The sequence below is a fragment of the Scyliorhinus torazame genome, chromosome 18, assembly GCF_047496885.1.
Source record: "Scyliorhinus torazame isolate Kashiwa2021f chromosome 18, sScyTor2.1, whole genome shotgun sequence".
Classification (NCBI taxonomy): Eukaryota; Metazoa; Chordata; class Chondrichthyes; order Carcharhiniformes; family Scyliorhinidae; genus Scyliorhinus; species Scyliorhinus torazame.
Window position 1 is genome coordinate 135,101,389 of NC_092724.1, and position 20,036 is coordinate 135,121,424.

The 20,036-nt window shown below is 46.6% G+C and overlaps 1 protein-coding gene across 1 annotated transcript in view; it reads right to left on the reverse strand.

Moving 5' to 3' along the window:
* The window catches only part of ttyh2 (tweety family member 2), a 200,081-nt gene that overhangs the window by 6,081 nt on the left and 173,964 nt on the right, over positions 1–20,036 (reverse strand). Inside the window, exons 12-13 of the mRNA XM_072483435.1 lie at positions 11,295–11,495; positions 10,536–10,614 (exon numbers count right to left, since the gene is read on the reverse strand). Of these exons, the coding sequence (XP_072339536.1) occupies positions 10,536–10,614; positions 11,295–11,495 (280 nt within the window). The remainder of the gene's footprint in view (positions 1–10,535; positions 10,615–11,294; positions 11,496–20,036) is intronic.

Sequence of the window (20,036 nt, forward strand, 5' to 3'; positions counted from 1 at the left end):
TCTTATGACCTTTTGGAAGAAATGCGACATCTAGATTTCTGACAAGGTTGGCCATCACGCCACACTCCAGATGGTCAGCAATGTATAATGTGCAGTCTTCACTGGGGAGATTTATAAAACAGACAAAAGGTTTGTTCAAAATATAAAAAGGGATATAAGAAATTAAGCATATGTATACAATAAATAATAAAGAGAAGCAAACTGTTGATATGCAACAATATTTTAGAGGATAATATTGAGCCATGGTTGCAATTTTTTCCAAACCAGTCTAATGAATGTTTATAACCACATGACGTACTTTTCTTGAAAAAAAATTCTTCCTCACATCGTATGGCTTGCTTAAAGTGAAGCAAGATGGACATGATCAAGGCAATAAAGTCCCACTTATGTTAATGGCTAGCTAACAAATTCCTTTACAGCAAGTCAGTGTTTCTGGAAGCTTTCAGTCATCATCTCTAAAAGATGGGCATATTGTTCCTAACTAATGCTTTTATAAAGCTTTCAATCAAGGCAGAACAAGCTAATTTCAAAATTGTCCTTCTAATCAAGGTTCTTCAAAAGTGTAATATTTCTGAAAATGTATCGGAGTTATTTTCAGTTGAAGCAATTTTTTTAGCTGGTAATGAATTAATATTTATAATTGGCTGAACATCAATCTATACTTGACTGAATACTACATGGTGATTGTGAAACAAGCCAAAGATTCACCAAATAATCTGAAAAGGAATATTGCTTTCCCCTAGTATTGCTCAAAGACAATCCATGTTACAGGCCTGGGAATGGTTTGAAACCAGAAAATGTGGCATGGCCAAGGAGTAGAGCAAGGTGTCAGAGTGTTGGATAAACAGGGAGGTGCAGTAACACAGGAGGCCCAAATTAAAACCATGATGAATCAGTGAGTTCCAAGGCCTGAGACAGGCATGGTGTTCCCAAAACCAAGGCCAGATTAAAGGTTTTCTTTGGGCTGTGTGTGGCGTTTCTGTACGACATTCGATGCAATTGCACTATTATTGTTTATTGGAATGAATGTAGGAAATTTATATATATATATTATACATATAGTGTTGTGCGTCTGTTGCAGTAATGTTATTAAAGTAATTTAGGTTAAGGTATCCAGATGTCTGACAAATCTGTGATTAAGGGACTAACACAGCTAGGCAGGCTGGGATTTCACTTATGAGGGGCTGGGGCTGGTTTTTAGTTTCATTTTCAGCCCTGCCCTGTATATGTTGTTTTCAGTTTCATTTTAGTACTGATAATCTTTTAGTGTCACAAGTAGGTTTACATTAACAATGCAATGAAGTTACTGTGAAAATCCCCTAGTTGCTACACTACAGTTATGCTCTGATTTTCTGAGGAAAGGTGGTGTGTTTATCAGACAGACTTCTGAAAGCTTCTCTCCCAAGGACTTTATGAATAAACCTGTAAGCCACTAAGTGTTAACCGTATTAACAAGTGGCATTTGGGGGACTTCCGGGTGCGGCGATGACCAGCTGAGTCGCACGTTTCGGCAGCTCCCTGTGAAACGGACTTTTGGGCTCTTGATAGGAGCCCCAACGGCAATTTTGACGGCTAAAAACACTGTGCGGTAAACCAGAAGGGAATCCCCCCTGGATACGGATGGAAAAAGGAGGAGAAAGTGGCCGGATTGCAGTGGATCCTTTAGAACAGCGGCAAGGAAGGCAAGCAAAAACCAAGATGGCGTCGGAAGGTGGCAGTTTAACATGGGGCCCTGAACAACAAGAGTTCTTGAAATGCTGTGTGGAAGAGATCAAAAAGGAAATGAAGAAAGAGCTGTTGGCCCCGATACTACAGGCGATCGAAGGGCTAAAGGAGGAACAAAAGACCCAGGAGCGGGAGCTTCGGGTCGTGAAGGCAAAGGCAGCCGAGAATGAGGACGATATACAGGGCCTGGTGGTGAAGACGGAGACGCAGGAGGCACATCAGAAACGATGTGTGGAAAGGTTGGAGGCACTGGAAAACAACGCAAGGAGGAACAACCTGAGGATTCTTGGTCTTCCTGAAGGTGTGGAGGGAGCGGACGTCGGGGCATATGTGAGCACGATGCTGCACTCGTTAATGGGAGCGGAGGCCCCGACGGGTCCGTTGGAGGTGGAGGGAGCATACCGAGTGATGGCGCGAGGACCGAGAGCAGGAGAAATTCCCAGAGCCATAGTGGTGAGATTCCTCCGTTTTAAGGATAGAGAAATGGTCCTTAGATGGGCGAAGAAAACTCGGAGCAGTAAATGGGAGAACGCGGTGATCCGCGTTTATCAAGACTGGAGTGCGGAGGTGGCGAGAAGGAGGGCGAGCTTTAATCGGGCCAAGGCGGTGCTTCATAAAAAGAAGATAAAATTTGGAATGCTGCAACCGGCAAGACTGTGGGTCACATATCGAGGGAGGCACCACTACTTTGAGACGGCGGATGAAGCGTGGACTTTTATTGTGGAAGAAAAACTGGAATGAGCGGGTTATTAAAAAGAACGTTCGAACAAAGTGGTGGGGCGAATGTGGGGGGCAAAGAGGGGTTTTATGTACTAATCCTGCGATGTGGTAACTTTTCTCGCTCCCACAGGTGGCGATGGGGGGAGGAGGGGAGGTGGAGGAGATAGGGCGTTGGCCATTGGGGGCGGGGCCAAGGGAGAAGCGCGGGCTTGGTTCCCGCGCTATGATAATCATGGCGGGAATAGAGAAGCAGGAAGGAGGGGGCGTCGCACGGTGCGAGCCGAGGTCACGGGGGGAAGCCGAGGTCAGCCAGAGTTTGCTGACTTCTGGGAGCAACATGGGGGGAGTAATTACGCTAGCGGGGGATCTAGCGGGGGGGGGTGGGAGGGGGAATTACTGGGTTGCTGCTGCTGGGGAGAGGGGGGAGCTGGTATGGGAGAGGATGGGCGGGGGGGCACCGCCTGGGGGAGATACAGCTGCGTGGGAACCGGGTGAGGAGCTGGAAAAAGGTGATGGCTAATCGACAAGGTGGGGGGGTAGGAAGCCCCCCAACTCGGCTGATCACGTGGAACGTGAGAGGGCTGAACGGGCCGATAAAGAGGGCACGGGTACTCGCACACCTTAAGAAACTTAAGGCAGATGTGGATATGTTACAGGAAACGCACCTGAAACTGATAGACCAGGTCAGGCTACGCAAAGGATGGGTGGGGCAGGTGTTCCATTCGGGGCTAGATGCGAAAAACAGGGGGGTGGCTATATTAGTGGGGAAGCGGGTAATGTTCGAGGCAAAGACTATAGTGGCGGATAACGGGGGCAGATACGTGATGGTGAGTGGCAAACTACAGGGGGAGACGGTGGTTTTGGTAAACGTATATGCCCCGAACTGGGATGATGCCAATTTTATGAGGCGGATGCTAGGACGCATTCCGGACCTAGAGATGGGAAAGCTGATAATGGGGGGAGATTTTAATACGGTGTTGGAACCAGGGCTGGATAGGTCGAAGTCCAGGACTGGAAGGAGGCCGGCAGCAGCCAAGGTACTTAAAGATTTTATGGAGCAGATGGGAGGTGTAGACCCGTGGAGATTTAGCAGACCTAGGAGTAAGGAGTTCTCGTTTTTCTCCTATGTCCATAAAGTCTACTCGCGAATAGACTTTTTTGTGCTGGGTAGGGCATTGATCCCGAAGGTGAGGGGAACGGAGTATACGGCTATAGCCATTTCGGATCACGCTCCACACTGGGTGGACTTGGAGATAGGGGAGGAAACAGGAGGGCGCCCACCCTGGAGAATGGACATGGGACTAATGGCAGATGAGGGTGTGTGTCTAAGGGTGAAGGGGTGCATTGAAAAGTACTTGGAACTCAATGATAATGGGGAGGTCCAGGTGGGAGTGGTCTGGGAGGCGTTGAAGGCGGTGGTTAGAGGGGAGCTGATATCAATAAGGGCACATAAAGGGAAGCAGGAGAGTAAGGAACGGGAGCGGTTGCTGCAAGAACTTTTGAGGGTGGACAGACAATATGCGGAAGCACCGGAAGAGGGACTGTACAGGGAAAGGCAAAGGCTACATGTAGAATTTGACTTGCTGACTACAGGCACTGCAGAGGCACAATGGAGGAAGGCACAGGGTGTACAGTACGAATATGGGGAGAAGGCGAGCAGGTTGCTGGCACACCAATTGAGGAAAAGGGGAGCAGCGAGGGAAATAGAGGGAGTGAGGGATGAGGAAGGAGAGATGGAGCGGGGAGCGGAGAGAGTGAATGGAGTGTTCAAGACATTTTATAAAAAATTATATGAAGCTCAACCCCCGGATGGGAGGGAGAGAATGATGGGCTTCTTGGATCGGCTGGAATTTCCCAAGGTGGAAGAGCAGGAAAGGGTGGGACTGGGAGCACAGATCGAGGTAGAAGAAGTGATGAAAGGAATTAGGAGCATGCAGGCGGGAAAGGCCCCGGGACCGGATGGATTCCCAGTCGAATTCTATAGAAAATATGTGGACTTGCTCGCCCCGGTACTGACGGGGACCTTTAATGAGGCAAAGGAAAGGGGACAACTGCCCCCGACTATGTCTGAAGCAACAATATCGCTTCTCTTAAAGAAGGAAAAGGACCCGCTACAATGCGGGTCCTATAGACCTATTTCCCTCCTAAATGTAGATGCCAAGGTCCTGGCCAAGGTAATGGCAATGAGAATAGAGGAATGTGTCCCGGGGGTGGTCCACGAGGACCAAACTGGGTTTGTGAAGGGGAGACAGCTGAACACGAATATACGGAGGTTGTTAGGGGTAATGATGATGGCCCCACCAGAGGGAGAAACGGAGATAGTAGTGGCGATGGATGCCGAGAAAGCATTTGATAGAGTGGAGTGGGATTATTTGTGGGAGGTGTTGAGGAGATTTGGTTTTGGAGAGGGGTATGTTAGATGGGTGCAGCTGTTGTATAGGGCCCCAGTGGCGAGCGTGGTCACGAATGGACGGGGATCTGCATATTTTCGGCTCCATAGAGGGACAAGGCAGGGAAGCCCTCTGTCCCCATTATTGTTTGCACTGGCGATTGAGCCCCTGGCGATAGAGTTGAGGGGTTCCAAGAAGTGGAGGGGAGTACTTAGGGGAGGAGAAGAGCACCGGGTATCTTTGTATGCGGACGATTTGCTACTATACGTGGCGGACCCGGCGGAGGGGATGCCAGACATAATGCGGATACTTGGGGAGTTTGGGGATTTTTCAGGGTATAAATTGAACATGGGGAAAAGTGAGTTGTTTGTGGTGCATCCAGGGGAGCAGAGTAGAGAAATAGAGGACCTACCGTTGAGGAAGGTAACAAGGGACTTTCGTTACCTGGGGATCCAGATAGCTAAGAATTGGGGCACATTGCATAGGTTAAATTTAACGCGGTTGGTGGAACAGGTGGAGGAGGATTTCAAGAGATGGGATATGGTATCCCTGTCAATGGCAGGGAGGGTGCAGGCGGTTAAGATGGTGGTCCTCCCGAGATTCCTCTTTGTGTTTCAGTGCCTCCCGGTGGTGATCACGAAGGCTTTTTTTAAAAGGATTGAAAAGAGCATCATGGGTTTTGTGTGGGCCGGGAAGACCCCGAGAGTGAGGAAGGGATTCTTACAGCGTAGCAGGGATAGGGGGGGGCTGGCACTACCGAGCCTAAGTGAGTATTATTGGGCCACTAATATTTCAATGGTGAGTAAGTGGATGGGAGAGGAGGAGGGAGCGGCGTGGAAGAGATTAGAGAGGGCGTCCTGTAGGGGGACTAGCCTACAGGCTATGGTGACAGCCCCATTGCCGTTCTCACCGAGGAACTACACCACAAGCCCGGTGGTGGTGGCTACACTGAAGATTTGGGGACAGTGGAGACGGCATAGGGGAAAGACTGGAGCCTTGGGGGGGTCCCCGATAAGAAACAACCATAGGTTTTCCCCGGGGGGAATGGATGGGGGATATGGAATGTGGCAAAGAGCAGGAATAACGCAACTGAAAGATCTGTTTGTGGATGGGAAGTTCGTGAGTCTGGGAGCGCTGACCGAGAAATATGGGTTGCCCCAAGGGAATGCATTCAGGTATATGCAACTGAGGGCTTTTGCGAGGCAACAGGTGAGGGAATTCCCGCAGCTCCCGACACAAGAGGTGCTGGACAGAGTGATCTCAAAGACATGGGTGGGGGATGGTAAGGTGTCAGATATATATAGGGAAATGAGGGACGAAGGGGAGACTATGGTAGATGAACTAAAAGGGAAATGGGAAGAAGAGCTGGGGGAGGAGATCGAGGAGGGGCTGTGGGCAGATGCCCTAAGCAGGGTAAACTCGTCGTCCTCGTGTGCCAGGCTAAGCCTGATTCAGTTTAAGGTATTACACAGGGCACATATGACTGGAGCACGGCTCAGTAAATTTTTTGGGGTGGAGGATAGGTGTGCGAGGTGCTCGAGAAGCCCAGCGAATCATACCCATATGTTTTGGTCATGCCCGGCACTACAGGGGTTTTGGATGGGGGTGACAAAGGTGCTTTCAAAAGTAGTAGGGGTCTGGGTCGAACCAAGCTGGGGGTTGGCTATATTTGGGGTTGCACAAGAGCCGGGAGTGCAGGAGGCGAGAGAGGCCGACGTTTTGGCCTTTGCGTCCCTAGTAGCCCGGCGCAGGATATTGCTAATGTGGAAAGAAGCCAAGCCCCCGGGGGTGGAGACCTGGATAAATGACATGGCGGGGTTTATAAAGCTAGAGAGCTAGAGCGGATTAAGTTCGTCCTAAGGGGGTCGGCTCAAGGGTTCACCAGGCGGTGGCAACCGTTCGTCGAACACCTCGCAGAAAGATAGACGGAATGGGAAAAAGAAAGCAGCAGCAGCAGCCCAGGAGCGGGGGGGGGGGGGGGGGGGGGGGGAAAGAAGAAGGAGGAACCAGAAGGACTCTCAGGGTTGTTAATATATACTGTATAGTATGTATAGGTCGTTGCTACAGATAATTATATATTGGACTGTTAAATTATATTTTTGGAGAGTGTTACTTGTGATAAGGCAGTTGCCAATTAGGGCTAGTTTTCATTTTTGTTATTTATTATTTATTCATTTTTTGTTTATAAAATAGGTCATTGTTATTTGTGTTGTTATAATATTGTGTAAAGGATGCACAATGTACTGTGTTGGTTGACCAAAAATTTTCAATAAAATATTTAATTAAAAAAAACAAGTGGCATTTGACCTGTGTGTGGATTTTGCCTAATTGAAAGTTTAGAAGTAAATGTGAAAATAAGCCCAAAGACCTTATTTTTTAAACAAAGAAAATTACAGCACAGGAACAGGCCCTTCAGCCCTCCAAGCCTGCACCGACATGCTGCCCGCCTGAACTAAAAAAAAACAGCCTTCCAGGGGACCATATCCCAAAGAATTGTTTAACTTAATTGAAAAGCTCTTTTCTTTCCTCAGATGTTAAATTCTGTGTTAATAATAAAGCTAAAACCATACTCAACTCTCCTGAAACTCGTGAAAAAAAGCTGCAGAACCTAATTGTAATGTTAAGAATTAAGAGAACTTTCCCAAACTTGGGAAAGGAGAAAGATTAACTGTTGAGCAATCTTGATTTCAGTTGTCAATGTGCGGCGAGGAAATCAAAGAACTCAAAAATAAGAACTCCAAGAATCAAAACAAGATTGGCCAGGTTTCTATGGTGTATGAGAGGGTGTCTGAATAAGGGATTAAAATAAAAATTATGATGATCCAAAGCCATATACAAATGTGCATGCTGAATTCAAACGTTTTGCTTCTCCTTATTAAATAGGTTGAAAACAATGAAACCAACAAATAGCCAAACAATGGAACAAAAGAAGCACAGGACATTAGTTTCAAAGAATATCAAATGACAACAGGATGGAAATGAAACAAAACGTGATAAAACATACTCAAATTCACAAATGTTGAAAACTTACTGTTTTAAATCACTCTTATTTCAGCTCCAAAACTCAGTCAAAAGAAAAGATGAAATATTGGTTTATAACCAGTAGTAATACAGCACAGCCAGTAACAATGCAGCTTTAATTTGAGCGATGGAGTATTCCTCAATCTTAAAGATGAAAGATCATTTGAAAACATCTTTAACTTACCATTAGGAAAATTCTGTTGTTAGAGAAAAAAAAATCTTGCTCCAACTAAAAAGATACTTCTCAAATATGCAAAGCAGAGTTTTGTACAAAATAGGACTTATACATGTGTAAGCAACTGTACAGTAAGTTCACTGTATGGGACCAATCTAGAGCTGACAATGATACAGCCAAAATTCAGGGACCTGATGAAGAACTGGATTCAGATCCAGTTTTGCTCTCTGCCTGTGATTTAAAAAGGTAGTTGACAAACTGAAGGCTGATGTGATATAAAAACAGGGAATGTTGGGAAAAACCAGCAGGTCTGGCAGTACCTGTTGAAACATTAACTCTGTTTCTCACTCCACAGATGTTTTATATTTTTATTTCAGGTTTCCAGCATCTGCAGTATTTTGCTTTTACTCAAGATTGATGTGACTTTGTTACAATGGGATTCTCAGCCTTGTGGACCCTACCAAAATGTAACCGTGCACCCTAATCCAGTCTCCAACCTTCATATGGCATACATAAGTACCCATCTAGGCTTTAAGGATGCTTTTCCTCCCTCAAACTTGCAATATTCACCAAAAGGAAGGAAGGTTTAGCAATCAACTGGTTTCTAGGTCTGTGGCAACGTTCTACAGCTAGTCGTTAAAGGAAATGCATGGCACACATGGATATATTGCATTCCGATAAATATTTCTTCCATCAGTGGATGCATTTTGCTTTCGTTTCCATTTTGCCTAGTTAAGAGCAGCACATCATTGTGTTAAAGAATTATACAGCACAGAGGCAGCCACTTAGAATGTTGTGCCTGTGCTGTCTCTCCAAAAGAGCTACCGATTAGTCCTACTTACTACATTTGGATTGTTCTGGAATTCCACATTAGTGTGGTCAGCTATGTAAATTGGGTATTCACTTCTTTTCTTCACTTCTTCTTACACTACCGTATACCACCACCTACCCCTTCCCGCCCTCACTGGTCAAATATCAGGATATGGAAAAATCATGTCAGAAAGACAGGGTAACACAACACAGATCAGTGAAATGGGCCAACATATTCTAATTGGGATTAGGAAGTAGTTTACCAATACAAATATTCAGATGAATCTATTATAATCTTTTTGAGGAAGCCTCAAAATTAAACTGAAACTCCTCAAAGTAATTGACTCCCATAACTGCAAGGAGCACCAATGACAGCTACTATCGGGTAACAATACATCAACACAACAGTGCCATTTACTGGCAGAAATGTTGTATTACATGGAGAAGGATTCCTTTCTTGAATAAACATTTGTGATGAACGTTCACTTTGAAATTATTTAATTTTGTTGTGCAATGTGTTGTTGAGCAAATCTACAAAAGTAAACAAATTAAAAGTCAACTGTCAAGCATTTAATATGTCCAATTTTAAATATGAAAGTTCATATTCAAATTAAATTATGTCATTACAGGAAATAATTTCATTATCATTCCTGCGATCCAGTGCTTTGGAAGCAAAACACTTAATAACAATTGGTAGATCTGCTTTATCTTAAATTATATTTTAAAATTACATGTTGCTTTCTTTACTCATGTTTTTAAAATTCCCTCCAATGAGAGTCAACTGATGTATAAAAGGAATAATCATTAGTTTTGCTGAAAATGCCCTTGTGATAAAGCTGCAAGCCAGCAAATACAAAAGTATAATTTTCAAGAAAAGGGAGTGGGATCTTTCCCTATCCTTAGTCTTGTTCGAACACAGTAATTTACCTGGTCCATGACTTCTGCCACCTCAACCAAATGTCAAATCATTAATGCTTGAACCTGTACAGTGAGTATCAGTAAACAATTCAATCACAGACAGTACATTTTCTACTTAGGTGCACTTTCAAGATGGGAAATTTGGAAACATGGCCCTCCCCAGTCAAGGATGTTGCTTCAATCATTGTACACCAACCCCATAACAACCTTGATAGAGACAGACTGATCACAGCTAGGAATTGAGAGATCCGTATTCGTCAGAACTGACTTTATATTAACCCTACTGGAATTAGAGGACCCAGTCAGAGGTGGGGGTAGTGTTTGTTTAGGCCATTATGATTTTATCCCTGCATCATTTAAGAGGTGAGTCAGACGTGCTGCACAATGGTGATCTGTCTGGCCATATTTGTCACTTCACCCTCCCCTTTCCTCTGAACACATCTACCTGCAAGTGTACTCACTGATCATTTCACTGCTGTTACTATTCAGAACAGCCTACACAGAGTGAACTTGCTCTCGGTACGGTATTTTTATGGTCAAGCGGACCATATGCAAATCAGACTTTCACAGTTCAGTTATGTACTTGCAATTATGGATGGTAGAAAAATGGCATATTGTTTTGGAGGTACCAATTTGTTAAGATATTATCCTAACAGTGTTATAATGATCAGATAAACAGCCAAAAGGAGCCGGTCATCTGGACCAAGGAGGAAAAGCGAAGAAGAGAATTGTAATGTGGGTCATAAAAACGACTCGGTCCCAAATGCCCAACGTACCGAAGGTGGAGGTGAATTTCTTCCAATCAGCGGAACATTTTCGTAGCGAGGGTTTCCACCAAATAGCACCGTGTTATTCCTGTGTCAGAAAATGAAAATTAAGAACGGCAGCCACTAATTTTCACAGTTAATGTAAAAATAGCCAGTCACACTGCCACTTATGGCTCCTGGAACAACAACCTTTACAGAATTGTTGGATATAATCTGCTGCAATATGCACTAACCACGTAGAAAATGTAACAGTAAACTTTAGTCATTACAGTTTTCATCAATCAATAAGATTGATTGTCATCTCAACCTGAAATGATTAAGAATCCTAATTCTTCAGATATTTAATTCCCAGTATAAGATCATTCATACAGTCACACACAGCAACATTGCAGCGTTGATAATGATCAGATCAAGTAGATCTCTTTGTTTTGCTGGTGCAAAACCTTTTAAGTCAAACAATACATTTCTTCACAGTAGTACTGGAAGCCAACTTCTGCTTCAGTAGACAATAGTTTTAATTTGGATTGACTGCTGTTTTATTTAGTTTTTCTATCCAGTTCACTCTTTGTGCATATTGAGCTATGAAATAAACTTGCTACTAAAATTGCACCTTGTAACCTAACTCATGGTGGACAGGTAATCTCAATTATGACAAAACACTGCACAATATAGTATTAGAATGAAGTCTGAATGTGTATTTAACCGGGTGAATGAATTGGAGCTTAGGATAATAGATACAGCCGGAGTTTGTTCTGTCACCGTACTTACATATACTCAGGCGCAGGTGCTGTGGTTGCTGTTTCAGTGGTGGTCGTGTTTGCAGGCGGCTGGAGGCTGGTCTGACTGCCCAAACTACTGGTGTAACTACAAAAACTGCGTAGCTGGCCTCGGGTTGGGTTATGAGCTGCTATGCGACGAGCCTGAGGATTAAAAGGGTCTGCCTCATCCATATCATCATAGTCCCGATCTCTGAAACACAAATGGAGCTCATTTAGGCCAGCAGCAGCTAAACAGCAAGATACCCAACCTGCACAGTCGTCGATAATCAAAAAGCACAATTTTGGCTTCGACCAATTCCTTTGAAGGACTTTTAATTGTCATTTGAACCCCTTTATGGAAAAGCTCCCTGTAACCAGAAATCACCCCACCCTACAGACAGTGGGATGGCATTAGTATGTGAGGAGGTGGGATACGTAGACGTGTGGAGGATTTTACATCCTAGTGATAAAGAATTTACTTATCATCAACGTCACACTAGAATCAACTGTTTCTTTATACCTAGAGCAATCTTACATTTGGTATCCTCCTAAACTACAGGTATAGTTGTGTTCTCTGGCCATGCTCCTGTCTTCCTGGAGTTTTTACTCGAGGGCTTGCTTCCCCCTCCCATTAAGAAAGAGTTTGAGCTTTTTTACTCTGTCAATTCCCTTTCTGATGTGACCCCGTATCTTTTGTGGAAGACCCGCAAGGCTTATGTTCGGGGGTTGGTTATTTCTTATACAGTTAACAAAAGGCATTGAATGATGGAAAGCCAATGCCAGTTGGAGGCTAAATTGGCCAAAGTGGAGGAAGGATATAGGAGGAATCCTAACAGGCAGTTAAGAGGTTAACACAGCTTGGGTGGCTCTTGATTCCTTGCGGACCGAGAGGAGTTAAAATTTGTGAAGCAAAAACTGTACAAGTTCAGGAACAAGCCGAGTAAATACTTGCCTTTTTTGACTAAGAAGAGGGCTGATTCTAGGACTATACCAGCTGTGCGTGATTCTAGGTGTAGTAGACTAAAATCAAAGACATTAATGGGGCATTTAGGGATTTTTATGCCGAACTGTATAAATTGGGCCAATCTGGAGATGAATTCTCATGTAAGGAGCACTTCTTCTCTTCCCTTGAGCTTCAGAGGGTCAACGATTGGTCCTTAATGCTCCTATCTCTAAAAGAGAGGTGCCTATGGCCATGAGGGAGTTCCTGCCGGGCAAAGCCCTTGGGCTGGATGGTTTTGGATGAGCATTTTATCGGGAATTTAAGGACCTGTTAATAGATCCGTTAATAGGTACGTAATGCCATTCATTTGTCACAGGTCTGTTACCAACAACTCGCTGGGAAGCAAATATTTCCCTGATTTTGAGAGCAGGTAAGACTCTGGAGGAATATGCTTCCTATAGGCTAATTTCGCTTCTGAATGTTGATTTGAAATTGTTGTCTGAAGTGTTGGTGTGGCATTTAAGAGATCATTCAGGAAGTAACAGACTGGGTTCATAAAAGATAATTTTTCTAGTAGTAATGTCAGAGGGTCACTGAATGTGATCCAAGATTCCAAAAGCGGGCATTTCCCTAGATGCAGAGAAAGCTTTTGATAGGGTGTAATGGAATTACTTGCTTTATATGTTGTGGAGATTTGGGCTGGGTGAGGAATATGTTGTGGATTCAGGTGTTGTATCCTAGGCCATTGTCAGCAGTGCTCACGAATAGTTATAGATGTGCGAATTTTGGCCTCCAGAGGGGGAACTAGGCAGGGCTGCCCTTTATCCCCCTTACCGTTTGCATTGGACATGGAGCCTCTGGCAGAGGCTATTAGGCAGGATCCTTTGATATTTAGGCTGCACTGTTGGTGGGAGCAGCATAAGATCGCGCTTTATGCTGATGATGTGCTGTTACTTGTATCAAAGCTGAACAATTCAGTTCCCACTATTATCAACGTAGTAGATAGATTTAGTACCTTCTCCGTTTATAAGACTAACTTTACAAAGTCTGAGGCTATGCCGGTGGGCGGGTTGAGGTAGATCACATCCCCTTTGTAAGTTCCCTTTTAAATGGTCCCCGTCTCCTTATCTGGGTGTTAGAATTGCCCCCTTTTTCAAACACCTTTACGGGGCTAATTTCCTTCAATTGATTTGCCTATTAGGCGAGATCTGACTCAAATCCCTGCCAGTATCATGGCTGGGTAGAATTGCATTGATTAAGACGAATGTTTTGCCTAGATTGCTGTATTCCTTACAGATGTCACCAATCCTACTGTCTTGCTCAGGTCTTGAAGGAGAACAATGTAATGATGAGTCCATTTTACTCAATATCAAAGCAGACCTGTCAGTATATCCTTTACAGATCTTGTTATTTTAAGGGGACTTCAGGTCGGGTGTTGCTAGGTCCAAAAATTCTATAATTATTAATGCTTTAAGGGCGTAGTGAATGATCCATCAATTAGAAGGGAGATTTAAATTGACTTCCGCTCCCATCCAGGGCAGCCTGGACCCCCTACCAGGACTTATGGACCATGGATTAGATATTTGGAGGGATAAGAGGCATTTGTAGACTGGAAAATATGTTCATTGGTGCTTCCTTGTCAGCCTTTGAGCAGCTATGCCAACAATTTGACATTCCGAGACACTCCTTTTTTAAGAATCTGAAACTTTGACTTCATCCTTAACAAGGCAACTTTGCACTTGGACTTTTCTTTTTCTCCGGTGGAAACAATTCTGATTTCTACAAAGTCTAAACAGTTCGTTAGCAAGTTTTATGATACCTTGTGTTCCTGATCCTGTGTAAGTATATGGAGTACCCTGCAGTCTTGGAAAAAAGAGACTTGGCAACTAATACTGATAGCATATGGGATTATGCCAATAAAATTTGCAATAGTGTTACGACGCCCTGGGCAAGTGCGCCATCAATTCCAGCCCCACGCGTCTTGGAGTCACAACACAAATGAATTAACCAATAATTCTTATAAACATTCCCCAAGCCGTTGGTCCTTAGCTGCCCCAATAATTACAGTCACCAGGTGTGTAAGTAGAAACACAATTACTGTTTATTTATAACAAGAACGATGATGAATTATGCAGTAAACACAACTGGACAATGACAAGCTAACCTACTACCCTTTTAACTGTCTCACCTTCTACCCACACACACAAGGCAGATAAACACAGAGGGGGGAAAGGGGTAAAAATAAGAAGATTGAAGGTCAAAAGATAAGTCTTTGCTTCAAATGGTGGTTGTTTAGCATGCTTTCCTCACAGCACAAGTTCTTTGTTTGCAGCCAGTAATCATCTTCTCTGTAGTTTAGAAATGTATTCCTCGGCCATGGAGGAGTAGGTCGCACATTCGATTGCTCCGGCCTGTAACGGACTTTCGGACCTTTTGGATTTTATTGGATAAATCGGTGAAGTGTGCAACAGTAAGGAGGATTCCCTCTCCAGTGTATGGAGAATTGGACCAGACTTGGCCGTGTGGAACGACTCAGTCCTGGTAGTGAGAAGCAAGCGGAGCTGGTATTGGGGGACAGCATGGCGGAGGGCAAGGGCCAAGGAGAGATGGCACAGTGGTCGACGGAGCAGCTGGTGACTTTTTTTGAGAATTGCTTCGCCAAGCTGAAAAAGGATACGCTGGACCCGATCAAGGCTTCGATTGATCAAGTAGTCTTGAATCAGGAGACCCAGGGGAAAGCGATACAGAAGATCGAACAAAAGTCACCCGACCGGGAGGACTATATAACCGTGCTGGTGAACAAGGTGGAGGTGTTGGACAACCGCCAGAAGAGGATGCAGGAGAAGCTGGAGGACCTGGAGAATAGGTCCAGGAGGCAGAACCTCAGAATTGTTGGCCTCCCTGAAGGCAGTGAGGGATCGGATGCGAGGGCCTATGTGTCGGACATGCTGGAGAAGTTGATGGGGGCTGGGGCGTTCCCTCGGCCCCTTCCTTGCAAGGAAGCCAAGGGTGAATGACCCGCCGAGGTCCATGGTGGTACGTTTTCACCGTTTTACGGATAAGGAACACGTCTTGCGGTGGGCCAAGAAAGAACGGAGCAGCAAGTGGGAGAACTGTGAGTTACGTATTTATCAGGACATGGGAGCGGAGTTGGCCAAGAGACGGGCTGGGTTCAATCGGGCAAAGGCGACCCTCTTCAAGAAGGGGGTGAAGTTCAGGATGCTGTACCCAGTGCGGCTATGGGTTACGCACGAGGAACGGGTATTTTATTTTGAGACGCCGGATGACGTATGGACATTCATTAAAGAAAAGAAGCTGGAGATGATTTAAAGGACATTTAAGCTGCGGAGAAGTTTTGTAGCAGTGGTCCGTAATACTGTACTGTTAAAAAAAAAAGATTTTATGTCGTTCTGGGTGAAATAATGGGCTGTGGTGATGGTTGGAGGGTGCTTTGTCTTGCAGGGATTTGATGCGGGGGGAGGGGGTCTTGAAGTTAGAGCTATTCTTCAGGAGACAGGGTTTTGTTTTAAGTGATGATCTCTTCAATGGTTTATATTAATTTCTTCTTTTTTTTTTGCTGCCGTTTACTTACTGAGGAATGTGGTGCTGTTAAAAGGTTTATTCATGTGGGGGGAGAGGTTCTAATAGGGAGACAGACTGTTTGGCGGCAGGTGGGGGTTATCGGGGTCAGCATGGATCAGCTGACTCTCGGAAGCTCAGTGGAGGGTGAGCAAGTGTTAAACTGGTACTTGACCTGGGAGATGAGGTTTCTGGTGCAGTTGGGGGGGGGGGCTGCTTTGCTGACAGGGGATGAACTATTATCGGGGATAAATGGGATGTCGGGAACGGCTGCTGCTCATGAGAGTACTCGGGGAAGCGGGGGGCGCGGGCTCAGGGCTGGCTTAAAAAGGGTGATGGCTAGTCGGCAGGGGGGGTGGGGGGTGGGGGGGTGGAAGCCCCCCGTCCAAGCTGATTACGTGGAACGTGAGAGGACTGAATGGGCCGGTCAAGAGGGCTCGCGTGTTCGCACATCTAAGGGAGCTGAAGGCAGACGTGGCAATGCTACAAGAGACACATCTAAAGGTCATAGATCAGACGAGATTGAGGAAGGGATGGGTTAGCCAGGTGTTCCACTCAGGGCTGGACTCAAAGACCAGGGAGGTAGCAATTTTGATTAGTAAGCGAGTGGCATTTGAGGCTGGGAGAATTGTGTCAGATAAGGGGGGTAGGTACATAATGGTGAGTGGAAGGTTGGAGGGGGTACGAGTGGTGCTCGTGAACATATATGCTCCGAACTGGGACGACGTGGAATTTATGAGGCGTGTGCTTGGTAAGATCCCGGACTTACAGTCACATAACCTGATCATGGGGAGGGACTTTAACACGGTCATTGATCCGGAATTGGACTGGTCAATATCCAGGTCAGGGAGGAGGCCGGCTGCGGCAAAGGAATTGAAGGGCTTTATGGTACAGATGTGGGGTATAGACCCATGGAGATTTACATGGCCGAGGGCAAAGGAGTTTTCTTTTTTTTTCTCACGTCAATAAAGTTTACTCTCGTATTGACTTTTTTGTTCTGAGCAGGGCGCTAATACCGAAGGTGGCGGGGACGTAATACGCGGCAATTGCAGTGTCGGATCATGCCCCGCATTGGTTGGATTTGCAGGTTAGTGTGGAGAGAGGGCAACGCCCGTTTTGGAGACTGTATGTGGGGTTGCTAGCCGATGAAGCGGTCTGCGGACGGGTGACTAAGTCCATCCAGAACTACCTGGAAACAAATGACACGGGAGAGATATCTGCAGCGACGGCTTGGGAAGCTCTGAAGGCAGTTGTTAGAGGGGAACTAATTTTGATTCGGTCCCACAAGGAAAAGGGGGAACGGGCGGAGAGGGAGAGATTAGTGGAGGAGATACTCCAAGTGGACAGGAGATACGCGGCGGCCCCAGACACGGGGTTCCTGAGGGAGCGGCGGAAGTTACAGCTGGAGTTTGAGTTGTTGACCACAGGGAAAGCAGTGGAACAGTTGAGGAAGGTAAAGGGGGCAGTTTGTGAGTACGGGGAAAAGGCGAGTAGGATGTTGCCGCAACAGCTTAGGAAGAGAGAGGCGACCAGGGAGATTGGTAGAGTGAAGAATAGGGATGGTAACATGGTCTTGGACCCAGGGGGGTTGAACAAAGTTTTAAAAGAATTTTACAGTAAATTATATGAGTCAGAACCCCAGGCTGGAGTGGAGGGGATGAGGCAATTTGTGGATCAGTTGAGGTTTCCGAAGGTGGAGGAGGACCTGGTGGAGGGGCTGGGGGCCCCGATTGAGATAGAGGAAATTATCAAGGGGCTGGAGGGCATGCAGTCGGGCAAAGCTCCGGGGCCGGACGGCTACCTGGTGGAACTTTATAAGACGTTCTCAGAGATATTGAGCCCACTGCTGGTGAGGACATTTAACGAGGCTAGAGAGAAGGGAATCCTCCCCCCGACAATGTCACAGGCCTCGATTTCACTTATTCTTAAACGGGCAAAGGACCCTGAGCAATGCGGGTCATATAGGCCGATCTCGCTTTTGAATGTGGATGCCAAGCTGTTGGCTAAGATATTGGCCACAAGGATAGAAGACTGCGTCCGGGGATGATAGGGGAAGACCAGACGGGATTCATTAAGGGCAGGCAACTCAAGGCCAATGTTCGGAGGCTTTTAACTGTTATTATGATGCCCTCAGAAAGAGGAGAGGCGGAGGTGGTAGTCACGATGGATGCGGAGAAGGCTTTTGATCGTGTGGAGTGGGAGTACCTGTGGGAGGCGCTGGGAAGATTTGGGTTTGGAGAGGGCTTTATTGACTGGGTGCGGTTGCTCTACCAGGCGCCTGTAGCGAGCGTGCGTACGAACCGGCTGAGGTCGGGGTATTTTAAATTACATCGAGGAACGAGGCAAGGGTGCCCCCTCTCCCCGTTACTGTTTGCTCTAGCTATAGAGCCACAGGCCATGGCGTTAAGGGCTTTGAGGAACTGGCAGGGGCTGGTTCGGGGGGGGGGGGGGGCACCGGGTCTCGCTCTACGTGGACGATTTGCTTTTGTACATTTTGGATCCGTTGAAGGGGATGGGGGAGGTTATGCGGATCTTGGGGGAATTTGGCAGGTTTTTTGGGTATAAATTGAACATGGGGAAGAGCGAGATGTTTGTGATTCAGGCTCGAGGGCAGGAGGAGAGACTGGGCGAGCTGCCGCTTAGAATGGTAGGGAAGAGCTTTTGCTATCTGGGAATCCAGGTGGCTCAGAAATGGGAGGCACTGCATAAGCTGAATCTATCTCGACTGGTAGAGCAAATGGAAGGGGACTTTAAGAGATGGGACATGCTCCCGTTATCACTGGCGGGGAGGGTACAGACCGTGAAAATGACGGTACTCCCCAGATTTCGGTTTGTCTTTCAGTGCCTCCCCATCTTCATCCCGAAGGCCTTTTTCAAGCAGGTGAACAAGATCAGGCTTGGGGTGGGCGAATAAAACCCTGCGGGTGAAGAAAATGTTGTTGGAGCGTAGTCGGGGGGAGCGTGGGTTGGCACTGCCGAATATCTGCATTTACCACTGGGCGGCCAATATAGCCATGATTAGGAAGTGGGTAGTGGGGGAGGGGTCGGCATGGGAGCGGATGGAGGCGGCGTCATGTAAAGACACCAGTCTGGGAGCATTGGTAACGGCACCTCTGCTGTTCTCGCCGGCCCGATACTCCACATGTCCAGTGGTAGTGGCAGCTCTGAGCATCTGGGGGCAATAGAGGAGGTGCAAGAAGGTGGAGGGTGCGACGGTCTGGACCCCGATTTGTAACAACCACAGGTTTGTACCGGGCAGACTGGATGGCGGGTTCCAGAGCTGGCAGAGGGCAGGAATTAGAAGGATAGGGGATCTGTTTACAGATGGGAGCTTTCCCAGCTTGAAGGCGCTGGAGGATAAATTTAAAGTGCCGCTAGGGAATGGTTTTAGATATTTGCAAGTGCGAGACTTCCTGAGGAAACAGGTGTTGGCCTTTTCGCTGCTGCCGCCACGGGGGATACAGGATAGAGTAGTTTCTGGTACCTGGATGGGGGAGGGGAAGGTGTTGGATATCTACCAGGAGCTGCTGGAGGCGGAGGAAATCCCGGTGGAGGAGCTCAAGGGCAAGTGGGAGGACGAGCTAGGAGGAGAGTTACAGGCGGGTCTATGGGCGGAGGCCCTAAGCAGGGTCAATTCCTCCTCATCATGTGCCAGGCTTAGCCTAATACAATTTAAGGTGGTCCACCGGGCACACAAGACGGCGGTGGGGATGAGCAAGTTTTTCGGGGGAGAAGATAGATGTGCGAGGTGTGCGGGAAGCCCAGCAAACCATGTCCACATGTTTTGGGCATGCCCGAAGTTTAGAGGGTTTTGGCAGTGGTTTGCCAAGGCAATGTCCACAGTGCTAAGAAACATGGGTGGTGCCGAGTCCAGAGGTAGCGATCTTTGGAGTGTCAAAGGATCCGGGAGTTCAGGGAGAGAAAGAGGCCGACGTCCTGGCCTTTGCCTCCCTGGTAGCCCGGAGACGGATCCTCTGAATGTGGGGGGACGTGAAGCCCCCGAGTGTAGAGACCTAGGTTAGTGACATGGCTGGGTTTCTCAAGCTGGAGAAACTAAAGTTTGCCTTGAGAGGGTCAATGTTGGGGTTCTCTCGGAGGTGGCAGCCGTTCGTCGACTTTCTCGGGGAAAATTAAAATGTCGGCAGAAGCAACATTCTGAAGTGGGGGGGGGGGGGGGGGCGGGTGGATAGGTGTTAGATGGTTGAGGTGTGTGAAGGTTGGGTCGGGTGG